The 12,717-nt window shown below is 48.1% G+C and overlaps 1 protein-coding gene across 3 annotated transcripts in view; it reads right to left on the bottom strand.

Annotated features, from left to right (window-relative positions):
- Nucleotides 1–12,717, bottom strand: part of ACACB (acetyl-CoA carboxylase beta) — a 102,009-nt gene that overhangs the window by 64,144 nt on the left and 25,148 nt on the right. For all 3 annotated transcript variants that reach the window (XM_065904097.1, XM_065904098.1, XM_065904099.1), the window contains exons 3-8: nt 5,723–5,855; nt 5,393–5,531; nt 2,650–2,759; nt 2,371–2,452; nt 1,172–1,270; nt 89–198 (exon numbers count right to left, since the gene is read on the bottom strand). In XM_065904097.1, coding sequence (XP_065760169.1) covers nt 89–198; nt 1,172–1,270; nt 2,371–2,452; nt 2,650–2,759; nt 5,393–5,531; nt 5,723–5,855 — 673 coding nt within the window. The remainder of the gene's footprint in view (nt 1–88; nt 199–1,171; nt 1,271–2,370; nt 2,453–2,649; nt 2,760–5,392; nt 5,532–5,722; nt 5,856–12,717) is intronic.

The following is a 12,717-nucleotide window of genomic DNA, read 5'->3' as shown; positions in this document are numbered from 1 at the left end:
TGCTTAGAGGTTTAGACAGTTTCTGCCGCTACCAGGCTTATGCGAAGGTTCTGGCTCCTGCCCCCTAGCCTCCAGGATTTGCACTTACCTCCAAGCCTTCATCTACATCTTTCACGCAACCAGCGCTGTAGACGGACTCTGGGATGGTGATCCTTTGCCCCTCCTGTAGACTGTGTTCCGCCCACTCCACCGTCAGACCTGGAGGGTCACAGAGAAAACAGAAGCCTCCCCAAAGAGCCTAGAAATGAACAGGGCCTCTTCCCACCACAGCGGCTCTAGACCTGGCCTCTGGGCGAAAAGAATTCAGACACAGCCCTTCAGTTTCCCACTGTACGTTTTCATTTCCTTAAGGACCCACTCGACCCTGAATGGGAAACCAAGCTTAAGACAATTCAGACTGAGTCCACCAGGAACAGCCATATTGATCTGAATTAAGAAAAAAATCCCAACTCTCTTATGGAGTCATTTGTATGTCAATCACTACTTTCTAAAATCCTATGAAGATTTCAAAAACAAACAACAAACAAAAGAAAAACAAACTTTTCACTCCAAATTTAAAATTTCAATCTTTGTAGGAAAAAATCAAATTGTTTAAAAACTCTTGAAATGTTTTCCTGTTTTTTTAACTTATTCTAAAAATTCCACTTTAAGGAATTTACCTTAAAGAAATGATTAAAATGTACATAGAGAGTTAGCTACAGGATTATCAAGGCTTTAAATATGTTCATTTTTAGAAAAAAATTACTTGGAAACAAACTGAAAGTATAACTACAGAGGACTGTTAGTAAATTAAGGTACATCTGTATGATACAATCCTCTGCAGGCACCGGAAGTGCTGTGAAGTATATTTTTTGATACAGAAAGACTAGTGAGAAAAAAAACAGGTCACGAACTATTAACTACAAGAGCTCTGGCTTTTAAACGGATGTGCCTAGAAAAAAGGGCTTAAATAATAAAACACATGATCAAAACCAGGTCATTGGATTATAAACAATTTATATTTCTTTTTCTTAGACTTTTCCTATTTTCTAAGATGTCTATGATATCATACCACTTTCTTGATAATTTAAATTTTTAAATGAAAGAATTAAAGAAGCGTACTCCTGTCACCCCTTCTGCTCTCAAGATTGGGTCCAGGTGTCCTCCCAAAGTGACATTCAGGGCCCCTTACCACTTCCGCTCCAGGGCAGCGTTGGGATCTGCAGAGTCTGGGCCACGATGGTGGAGGCGATCTTGTCTCCTAGCGCCCACATGGCCTCGCTGGGAGGGCCTGAGGGGTGGGGCAAGGGGGAAGGCAGACTCAGGCCCTTGAACCTGGGGGCTGATCAGGTACACAAAAGAAAAGTCCCCGGGTCCCAGTTTTCGAGGATTTAACATCAAGTTGGGGAAGAAAAAAGATCTATTAGTCTGCTATTTCATCAGTCAACTTTCAATACATGTGGACTGTAAACATGACTTATAGCTTAAGCTGAGTGGCCTATACAAATTTCACCAGAAAAAAACTAGACCAAGTGGGGCAAGCAAGCACCTCAGAACACTAGACCATGGGTTAGCAAACTTTCTCTGTAATGAGCCATAGGCAATTCATAAATGAATGGGCAGGGCCGTGTTTCAATAAAACTTTATTTACAAAAGCAGGCAGCCGGCTGGATCTGGCCTGTGGGCTGTAGTTGGCTGGCACTAGGGCTGGACCATCAACTCCCAGAACTAAAAATGAGAGATGATGAGAGTCCCACGTGACAGCCAATGAGAGGCCATGGAAAAGAACACATCAGTGAGCACAGGTCACCAGGTGAATATCAGGTACTGACTTAGCACCAAGCTGCTGCATTCAGGGGTCTGCATTGTGGGCCCAGAGGTTAGGGAGCAGCAACAGGGATTTACTGAGAACGGTAAATGATCCTAATTTACACACGAGGATGACAGACAACCTGAGTAAAGTTTACAAATTATACATCTGAATTCTGAAACAATAAGTATCATTGTACCCAATAAGTAGCAGAGATGAGGGGTTCTGGTCCCAGGGGATGAGGGCATTCCAAAGGCCTAAGAACAGCCCAAGCAAAGGTGTGGCCTAAAGATTCCCAACCTGAGTTAGAAATCTGGACATGGCTGGTATCTCAGTACCAACAGGGACACCAGCAGAGGGTTCTGCTTGCCCCAGCATCATTTTGCTGTGGTAACCATGGTAACCGCTATTTCCCTGGGCTGGCCAACCTCTCCATGTGCCCTCCCACTGCTAGACTCAGTTGCTCCTGACCATGAATGTGTGATGTGGGAACATCAACAGGCCCCCTCCTTACAGGGCTGCACTAGCAAGAATTCCATCAAGACCCCCATTCCCGCATATCTGATGGAGGCGCACTCTACCTAGGAAAGCAATCTCGTGCTTGCTCAGGAGCTCCGGAAGTTTGGGGTTTTCAGAAGCATGGCCCCAACCAGCCCACACCGCCTGCAAACACACAGAAGCACAAATAGAGGTCTTTCTTCAAGAGTCCGCCTCCCATCACACCCCAAAAACTCCTTGCTGGGTCCTACCAGCCCTGGATTTCAGAGTCTCCTAGGACCCAGCGCCTCCATCCCTTCCAAACTGCGGAATCAGGTTGCTCCAGAGCTCACAGGCAGACTGGGACGCCCCGTCTGACTTACCTGCACGGGGATCCTCTTGGCGATGTCCACAATCAGCTCCACGTTGGCGTAATTGTTGTTGTTGGGCCCTCCTGGGACGGGGACATACTGATCTGCCATCTTGATATACTCTGGAATTAAACAAAGAGAGAGGCAATCAGAAGAACTGACGGACCTAAGTTGAGGACAGGACACAACCATGCATGGCCCCTGAAAGGATAACCGTGATGATTCTAGGGTCACAATGAAGGAACATATATGATAGTTTGAAAAAAGAACTGAGTTTGACTTTAATTGTATGAAAATATGTGTGTCATGGCCTGGAAGGCAACAAAAAAGAAGGAAGCAAGCTATCAACATAGTTGGATTAGAAGTGGGTTTTAAAACATTATATATATATTTAATTTTTGGCAGGGCCATGTGGCTTGTGGGATCTCCATTCCCTGACCAGGGATTGAACCCATGCCATGGCAGTGAAAGCCTGGAATCCTAATCACAAGGCCACCAGGGAACTCCCTAAAAATTCTTAAGTAAGGTGTTATCTTAATACTGTTTTGCCACTAAAAATACAATGTTTGCTTTTAATCATGGTAAAAAAAAAAAAAAGCCACATAACAAAATCTACCATCATAATCACTTTTTAAGTATATAGCTCAGAAGTGTCAAGAATCTTCAGACTGTTGTGAAACAGATCTCTGGAACTTTCTCATCTCATACAACTCAAACTCGATACCCATGAAGTGACAGCTTCCCGTCCCACTGCCCAGCGCCCCTGGCACCCACCTTCTGCCTTCTGTCTCTATGAATCTGACTGCTCAGGACCTCATCTAAGTGCAAACATCCAGTATTTGTCTTTTGGTGACTGGCTTATTTCACTGAGCGTAATGTCCTCAATGTTCACCTGTGTTATATGCTTAGTCACTCAGTCGTGTCTGACTCTTCGCAACCCGATGGCCATGGACTGCAGCCCACCAGGCTCCTCCGTCCATGGGATTCTCCAGGCAAGAGTACTGGAATGGGTTGCCGCACCCTCCTCCAGGGGAGCTTCCCCACCCAGGGATCAAACCCAGGTCTCCCTCATTGCAGGTGGATTTTTTTACCGTCTCAGCTACCAGGGAAGCCCCACCTACGTTATAATGTGATGATTCCTTCCTTTTCATAGCTGAATACAATATAATGCTTTGATTTTAATATACTCAAGCTCTTCAAATCCAGAAATTCTACTTTTAGGAACATGTTCTAAAAAAATATTCATCAATAAGGCCAAAGACATGTAAAAGGGTGTTCACGGGGAAGTGTGTTTTTACTTTTTGCCTGTGGAACTTCCCTGACCAGGGATTGAACCCAGGCTCCTGCAGTGGAAGCACAGTCTTAACCACTGGACCACTGGGGAAGTCCCTCCTCATAGGACAGTGTTTTGAACTGTGCAAAGGCAGATTCAATCAAAAGTCGGGAGTTAGTACATCTGCACTATGACATTCTCTAGGACCTTGAGAAGGAACAATGTCAAATGTTACATGCAGACTTGGAAAAAAACTCAAGAGCAGTGCCTCCTTCCAGCCCACCGGCCTCTGATGTTGACCCAAGATGGTGTGTCGGTGATGGGAGAGGTCCCAGAGATTACAGATCTAGGCGTCAGGCCATGACCCGCTCCTTGTTGAATTTTATTTTCGTGTTGGAGAAGATAAACAAGAAAACAATCAGGGTAAGCACAGACTGTGGGCAGTTCCGGGGCTGACAGGGATGGCCAGGAGAGCTACGACACTCAACTGTGCGTGGGGGAGTGGAGGCCTGCTGTGCAGAGAGCTTCCGGAAAGCACTGTCAGCAAACGGCCCGCAGCTTCCCAAGCCTCTGCAACAGGAAAGCGCGAGGCCAGCACTGATGAGGCCAGTGTGCCTGGGACCCAGGGATGGAGGCTGAGGGGCAGGAGATGGGGGCTTGGGAGGCCACAGGGGCCAACTCATGGGAGGCCTTAACTGGCCTTGGTGAGGTTCTCAAACTTTAGCCTGAGTGTGAGGAGTGACCCCACAGCATCGGGCTGCGGACTCAGCCCAGGGTTCCAATCCCCAGGACCCTGGGCAAGTAAATCACACCTTTGTGCCTCGATTATCTCATCTGTAAAGTGGGGCTAACGAGTAAACCTGTCCTCACTGTAGTAAAATGGAGATTTTACTGTAAAATGGAGATTCCATCTGTGCAGAGCAGAGCCCAGGGCCTTCACTATGGGGAAGTTCGGCGGGTGAGGGAGCTGGTGCTGGACACGGGGTGGGGGATGGGGTGTGCTGATGGAACCTGAGTTGTGTTTTAAAAGATCTGTTTGGCTGCTGTGTGCAGGATCTGTAAAGAGGCACGATTGTTCAGGGGAAAAATCAAACTGCCCAATAGTTATTCGCAGAATGATCTATACTGATAGACATGGAGAGGTAAATAAGTAGAAAAATGAAGGAATGATTGAAAAACAGCACATACCTGTGCAAGAAGAAAGCATCTGGAGGAAGAGATGCCAAGCTACTGTAATATGGACGTTCCTCAAAGGTGAGATTTCCACTTTGCATGTTAACCATTTGCATTTTTATAAGGCATGTGGGTCACTCTTGTTAGCAACAGATATGTTAATTAAATAGAGAAGATTGGGAAATAAATATGGAATCGGGAGAGGTACCCTGTGATGTTCTCTGGGGTGCAGGATGGACTTGGCTCAGGCTGAGTGGAAGAGGTGAGGACGGGGCGTGGCAGAGAGGGAGGGAGTCAGGGCCCGAGTACCTGCGTTGGCCTTGAGGTCCTCTGGCGTTACCATGACTACGAACCGGATGGCCCGCTCATTTCGGAACATCTCATAGGCCCACCTGCGGATGGAGCGCATGCATTTCACGGCGGCGATGCCGTTGTTGGCGATGAGCACCTGGACAGAGGGAAAGGGCAGGGGGCCTGTGCTGGAGGCTATGTGCTACCCCAGGGTTCATCCCACCTCTGAGAGCCTCCAAGGGTACCTCCTGCTTCTGCAAGTGCTCACCAACAGGTGGGCCTTTCTCTGCAGCCTGAGGCAGGTTGGCCTACCCCGCCCCACCCCGAGTGCCGGGACCCCACCTGTACCTTCTCGATGACCAGATTCCCCCCAAAGCGCGTGACGAACTCGGCAGGGGAAGCCACGGTGAAGTCTCTGTGCAGGTCCACCTTCTTCTGTTCTCGGCCCCTCCTTGCCAGGTGGAGCCCCGACATGCTGGGCCTGTGAGGGAACAGGACAGGCCCATGAGCAAGCAGGTCGGGGACGCGCAGGCCCCTAGGAAATTCACTTCCACAGAGAAGCCAAAGTCCATCAGACTCCTGTAGCTCTGCAGGCCCTCTCTGGGGACCTTGAAACACTCTACGAGGAGACTTCAAGAGGTCAGATCACAAAAGCAGCAGAAGAGACCCTCTGACCTGTCCTAAGCTGTATGTTCAGGTTTTTCATCTTCGGTTCACTCTTTAATAAATTCTCACAATTTAGGAACTCAAATAATACAAAAAAAAATAGGCTTACAACAGGGTACAAGTTTAAGATCAGAGAAGTACACATTCTAATACTTTATACTTGTGAAGCAGTTTCTACCTTTCGTGTGCTTTTCTGTACTTGTATATCAAGCTTAAAAAAAAACTGAAAACAATAAAGAAATGTATTACAACAAAATAGAAGGTCCTTGTCCCATCGCCCCTCTAGGACCCCACTCCAGAGGAAATCATGTTTGACTCTGGCATTTATACATTTCGGTGGTTTTGAACGATGTGTGCACATTATCTTGTGAGTCATTCATTAAGACACCATCTATCTATGAGCTTCTTATCTTAGCAGACGCGGAATTACTGCTCTTAAGCAGCCACCCCATCCCCTTTCCCCAACCTTGTAGTACAGGTATCCTGCAATCTGGTAAATTTATGGTGTTTTATGAGTCTGGGATCATATTCACAGGTGAGGGTTTGTGGCATACCAGATGTCCCTTTCTATTTGCTTTTTTTCTCCGCCCCCCCCCCCCCCGCCCCGCCCCGGAGTTAACGACTTTTTTTTTAAACTTGGTTTTCCTTGCATCGTCATCTCACTCCTCAGCCTCCTAGGACACATAAGACAATCAGTTCCACTACTTTTTCATTGGCCACATCCCTCCTGGAGGCCTCGACACTCCTTTCATCTGGACACAGTCCACTAAACCCCTGTACAACCATCAACTGGGACTTCCCTTTACTGACATCCTTAGGATCCCCTATGCCTTTCCTGGGGGTTTTATCCCCTGAATTCAGGGTGCCACACGGCTCCCTCTTTTTTGACAGGTCCCTTTGTCTTGCTAGGGCATATCCTACAGTAGTTTCATCCAGCTTAAAAGATGACAAATGGCAGGACACGTGACAGTGATGCCTCAACATGCCTGTCTTGGTCCCGGCTGTATAGGCTTCTTTTGTCACTATCACTCCAGAGACCTCCTTTGGTTCTCTTAGCTTCCTTTGCTTTTCCGTCCTCCATATCTTGCTCTTCTTTGATCTACTCTCTTGTTTCAATGGAAGACATCCTTCAGTAGCTTTCTAAGAAAATGTTCGGGGGTGCAAATGTTTTGTGGCCTTGCATGTTCTAAAGCTGTCTTCTTTCTGCTCTCACACTTGACCCAATCATTTGGCTGTGCATGGAATCCTAGGAGGGAAAGCCTTCTCCTTAAGAATTTTGGAAGCCTCAGGCCATTGTTGTTGTGGCTTTCAAGAATGCTAGAACCAGAGCTATGCTGATCTTTGGTCCTTTTGTAGGTGACCTGTTTTTTCCTATCCAGAAGCTTGTATGTTCTTCTCTTTGCGCCAGTATTCTATAAGTTTAGGGAACAATTTTAGGAATGTGCTGAGGTATGTGTCTACTTCCATCAGTAACACTGGGAAGCTGTCAGGTTCTTTCAATCTGGAAACTGAAGTGGGGAGATTTATCTGCAAATTTTCCATCACTTTCCCGACAAAGATTTGGGTAGTCAAAGCTATGGTTTTTCTAGTAGTCGTGTACAGATGTGAGAGTTGAACTATAAAGAATGCTGAGCACTGAAGAATTGATGCTTTCGAACTGTGGTGCTGGAGAAAACTCTCGTGAGTCCGTTGGACAACAAGGAGATCAAACCCATCAATCCTGAAGGATATCAACCCTGAATATTCATTGGAAGGGCTGATGATGAAGCTGAAGCTCCAATACTTTGACCACCTGATGTGAAGAGCCAACTCATTGAAAAAGACCCTGAACCTGGGAAAGATTTGAGGATAGGAAGAGAAGGGGACGACAGAGGATGAGATGGTTGGATGGCATCACCAACTCAGTGGACATGAGCTAGAGCAAACTCTAGGAGACAGTGAAGGACAGGGAGGCCTGGCGTGCTGCAGTCCATGGGGTCACAAAGAGGTGCACATAACTGAGTGACTGAACAACAACAAAATTTCCTTAGTGACTTAACTGCCTCTTTTTTCTTCACCTTCTCCTATTATCTGGATGTTGAAATTCCTGAACTGGCCCACGAGTTTATGTATTTTCCCCTCTCTGATTACTCTTTTCTTATTCCTTCCGGGCTATTCCCTCAGCCTTATCTCCTAACTGTTCTAATAACATGCTTTTAATGTCCAAGAGCTTGGTTTGGGGCTGTAAATGTCCCCTTTCCCATGCACCCTGACCCCACGTGTGCAGCACTATCCCTACCCCCGTTGAGGGTATTTACGATAGCTTTTCCAAGCTCTCTTCTCCTGATGTGGTTTCTGTACCTCCCACGTTTCCTGTGTCCCTTTTGGTTGGGTGTTTGGGGTTTGCCTTCCGTCTTAGAAATCGCACTCGAATGTATGATAAGCCGTGGTTGCTTTCTCAGGACCAAGAGCAGGAACCAGAGAGTTGATGAAAAGTACTGGGCATGTGGTGAAGTCACTGAACCCTGAGCTCAATGCAGGGTGACTTGGGGGGCTGTGTGTTGGGGAATTTCAAGTACTTTTAGAGTCATCCTCGCTGGCTGGTCCAGTTCCCCTAGCGAGGACAAGTCTGTGGGGCTTCTGTTGTTGAGTCACTAAGTCGTGTCCTACTCTTTGCAACCCCATGAACTGCAGCAGGTGCCGCTGTCCTTCACTATCTCCCAGAGTTTGCTCTAACTCATGTCCATTGAGTCAGCTATGCCATCTAACCATCTCATCCTCTGTCATCCCCTTCTCCTCTTGCCCTCAATCTTTCCTAGCATCAGGGTCTTTTCGAATGAGTCAGCTGTTTGCATCAGGTGGCCAAAGTATTCGAGCTTCAGCATCAGTCCTTGCAATGAATATTGAGGGTTGATTTCCTTTAGGATGGACTGGTTTGATCTCCTTGCAGTCCAAGGGACTCTCAAGGGTCTTCTCCAGCACCACAGTTTGAAAGCATCAATTCTTCGGTACTCAAGCCTTCTGCCTGGAAGTTAAAGGTTGGCCAGGCGCTGGGACAGGTCTTGGGGACAGGACAGCTTTTAGGATTCAGCACTGACACAGCACCCATCCTCTGGTTTGGGGAGTAGGCCCCACACGCTCCACCACGCTCATCAGTGTCCTGTCCAAAGACCCTCTACTTCCCACCCTCCAGAAATCAAACCGTCTGCCTGCAGCTGGGGTGGAAGTGGGCAGCCCCCAGCCACCTGGGCAGATGAGGGGACCTGGGATTCTTTCACCTTGCCCTCCTCACGTTGGGGTCCCCAGATGCAGAAGGACCCGGCGCCTTTGGGATCCAGGTTCTCAGCTCCTCTCTCTGCCACCTTAGGGCTCAGTCCTCTTGGTCCTGTTAACCAGTGACCGCTTGTTCATCTGCTTTCCGGCTTCCAAAATGTCACTGCTAACTCCTGGTTCCGTTCTGCCAGGGCCTGATGGGTTTCCAGCTCTTTAAGAAAAACCTTGGAATTCCTTGGTGGTCCAGTGGTGAAGCATCCACCTGCTAATGGCTGGGACACAGGGCTGATCCCCGGGCCAGAAGGATCCCACATGCCGCGGAGCAACTAAGTTGCTCCACATGGACGGAGCAGCTAAGCTTGTGACACAATGACTAAGCCTGCGCTCTAGAGCCCATGAGTCGAAACTACTGAGCCCATATCCTGCAACTACTGAAGCCCGAGCACCCGAGAGCCCGTGCTCCCCGACGAGAGAAGCCACCGCAGTGGGAAGCCTGCGCACCGCAACAGCCAGTAGCCTCCACTGACCACAACTCAGAAAGCATGCGCACAGCAGTGAAGACCCAGTGCAGCCAAAAATAAATAAAATTTAAAAGAAAAGGCTCTTTACTGTCATTTGGTGAGGGCGTGGAATCAGGCATTCTGTCCACTCTCTCTCATCCCACCAACAGGCCATCAAGCAGGGAGACAGCTGCCTGCCAGCATTAAGTTAGAGGTTTGCCACCCAGGGACGTGTCCAGTAACTGTCACCAGGCATCTTGGGAGGGAGGGGCTGAGTGGGTCTGAGGGGCCAAAAAGTTTTGGTGAAGAAGTGACGGGCCTAAGGAACACTGCCAGCAGGCCACTGGGAACAGCAAAGTTGTAGGCCAATAAGCCGCTGGGGGAAAGAGATCCCATTTTACAGATAGGCAAACTGAGGCCCAACCAGGCAACCACCCAGCAAGTAAACAGGACTGGGGCTCTTGCCATCACATCAGGAAATGTTGGGTGTGGGCATTTCCTGCTATATAACATCTTTGCATCCAGGATAGTTCCCCATGGGGAAAGCCTTCTAGAAACCTGCAGTCTGTCCCCCTCACCCCCTCCAGGCTCTGCCTATCAGAAATGAAAAAACAGACTTCCAGGCCAGGGAACAAAACCAGAAATGAATGACAGAAACCCATCATGAGGGCATGAGGCTACGCCATAAGAGGACTTGTATTTTTCAATGAAGACTTTCTTAGTTCAACTGGGCTTCTGCACGCTGCCTGAAAGAACAAATGGACAAGTGATTTCCGGCCCTTGAGCTGGCCTTCCTGCCTTGCTGGAAGCAAGTAGCCTCTCTTCTAAAACCTCCTAGGATTGAAGTGCTAAACTGAAACAGGACTTGGAAAAGGACTCTGGAGGTCAATACCATCTTGCAAATGTGGACAGGGTTTTCGTCAAAATCACATTCCATGAGCGAGCAAGCAGTTCAGTTTTTATTTAACAACAGCTTGTTTTTCTTTAAAACAGCAATCCCCAAATCTTTGGCACCAGGGACCGGTTTCGTGGAAGATAGTTTTTCCACAGACAGGGCAGGGGGGAGGGATGGTTTCAGGATGACTCAAGCACATGACATTTACTGTGTACCTTATTTCTATTATTACTACATCAGCTCCACCTCAGATCGTTGGGCATTAGATCCCAGAGGCTAGGGACCCCTGCTTTAGAAAACAGGCAGATTTGGCCTCAGCGCCGTCATTAGCAGACCCCTCATTTAGGGATGCAGACCCCAAAATGAGCAATTTTCTCACAGTGGTTGAACAACGGGTCTTTCCTGTTTTCTTCTCTTTGCCTACATCCATTAAATTTTCTGTCATGCTATTATTATTTTCAGTAAGAAGAGAAAGCTATTAACTTTGTAACAGGGATGCTGAAAGCCATGGTCACTTTGGTATCCATCGGGTAAGGCACTCAGCAGTCTCCACTGTAAAGTGAGGATATTAACATGTACCTCACTGGATTGTGAGGATTAAAGAAGCTAGTACATTTTCCAGTAGTCATGTGTGGATGTGAGAGTTGGACCAAAAAAAAAAAAAAGCTGAGCACTGAAGAATTGATGCTTTTGAACTGTGGGGTTGGAGAAGACTCTTGAGAGTTTCTTGGGCTGCAAGGAGATCAAACCAGTCAATCCTGAAGGAAATCAGTCCTGAATATTCATTGGAAGGAGGGATGCTGAAGCTGAAGCTCCAATACTTTGGCCACCTGATGTGAAGAACTGACTCATTGGAAAAGACCCTGATGGAGGGAAAGTTGAAGGCAGGAGGAGAAGGGGACGGCAGAGGATGAGATGGTTGGATGGCAGCTCGATAGACATGAGCTTGAGCAAGCTCCAGGTGTTGGCAATGGACAGGGAAGCCTGGCGTGCTGCAGTCCATGGGGTCGCAAAGACTCAGACATGACTGAGTGACTGAACTGAACTGAAAGAAGGTAAAAGCAAGCACTGGGTGCACAGCAAGCTCTATTATTTCAGTGCAGTGATGCCGAGAGAATCAGGGGCTACTGATTTCCCCATTAACCCAGAATGGCATCAGGCTGCTGCTCTGCCCAGGGCGTCCTCCCCACCCACCCACTCTCCCCACTCTGTCCATGGTTTTCCCCGACTGGCTAGCTTGATCCTCTGGCTTCAGAAAATCTGAGACATCCCATTTTTATACACACAACCTTAAAACTCAGCAATTTGACCTGAAGTGCAAACAAAGAAAAACCCAACCGCTAGAAAAACACCTTTCTGTGACCTGGGGAAAACCATTCATGGCCGCCGTTTTGATTTAAAATGGGTGACACAGCCCCGCCATCAGGCAGGCCCCAAACCCATCACAGCAAAGCAGGTGGGTGAACAGACAGTGCTGCTGCTGTGGCTTTGCTTCAGGGCCAGCCCCAGGGCCGGTGGCTATTTTTAGTCTGTTTCTGACGAAGCTGGAGGCCAATCAACATTAGCTCTGGGGGGCTGACCTTTGGCCGGCATTCGTTCCAAGACAAGTGTGGGGGCTGAAATACTCCATGGTGACTTTGGAAATGGCTTCAGGTGCAGTCAACTATGCAAGAGAGCTGTCAGCGAAACACCAAACACCGTCAGCTGCCCAGGCATGAGACCAGGCAGGACTGCACGGGGAAGGAAGGAATAAACATCCTCAAGTGTCGCCATAGGTTGGGCCCAGAGGGTGACTCCCTGAATCACCACAGCCTTACACAGGGGAGGCCATCATCTCCTGCACACAATGAAGAAACTGAGGCTCAGAGAGGCCCCTGGACCTCAAGTCACACCACTGGCAAGTGGCAGAGCTGGGCTTCCAGTCTGACTCTACCTGACCCCCAGAAGCTAATTTCAAGGCAGAAAGCCATCTGAGAACAATGGAAGTAACTCTACGGCCTGGACTTTGAAAAATAAGTACTTGCATCTGA

Source organism: Muntiacus reevesi, chromosome 13 (genome assembly GCF_963930625.1).
Source record: "Muntiacus reevesi chromosome 13, mMunRee1.1, whole genome shotgun sequence".
NCBI classification, from domain to species: Eukaryota; Metazoa; Chordata; class Mammalia; order Artiodactyla; family Cervidae; genus Muntiacus; species Muntiacus reevesi.
Note: the sequence above shows the minus strand (reverse complement) of the source record. Positions and strands in the feature narration are given on the sequence as shown.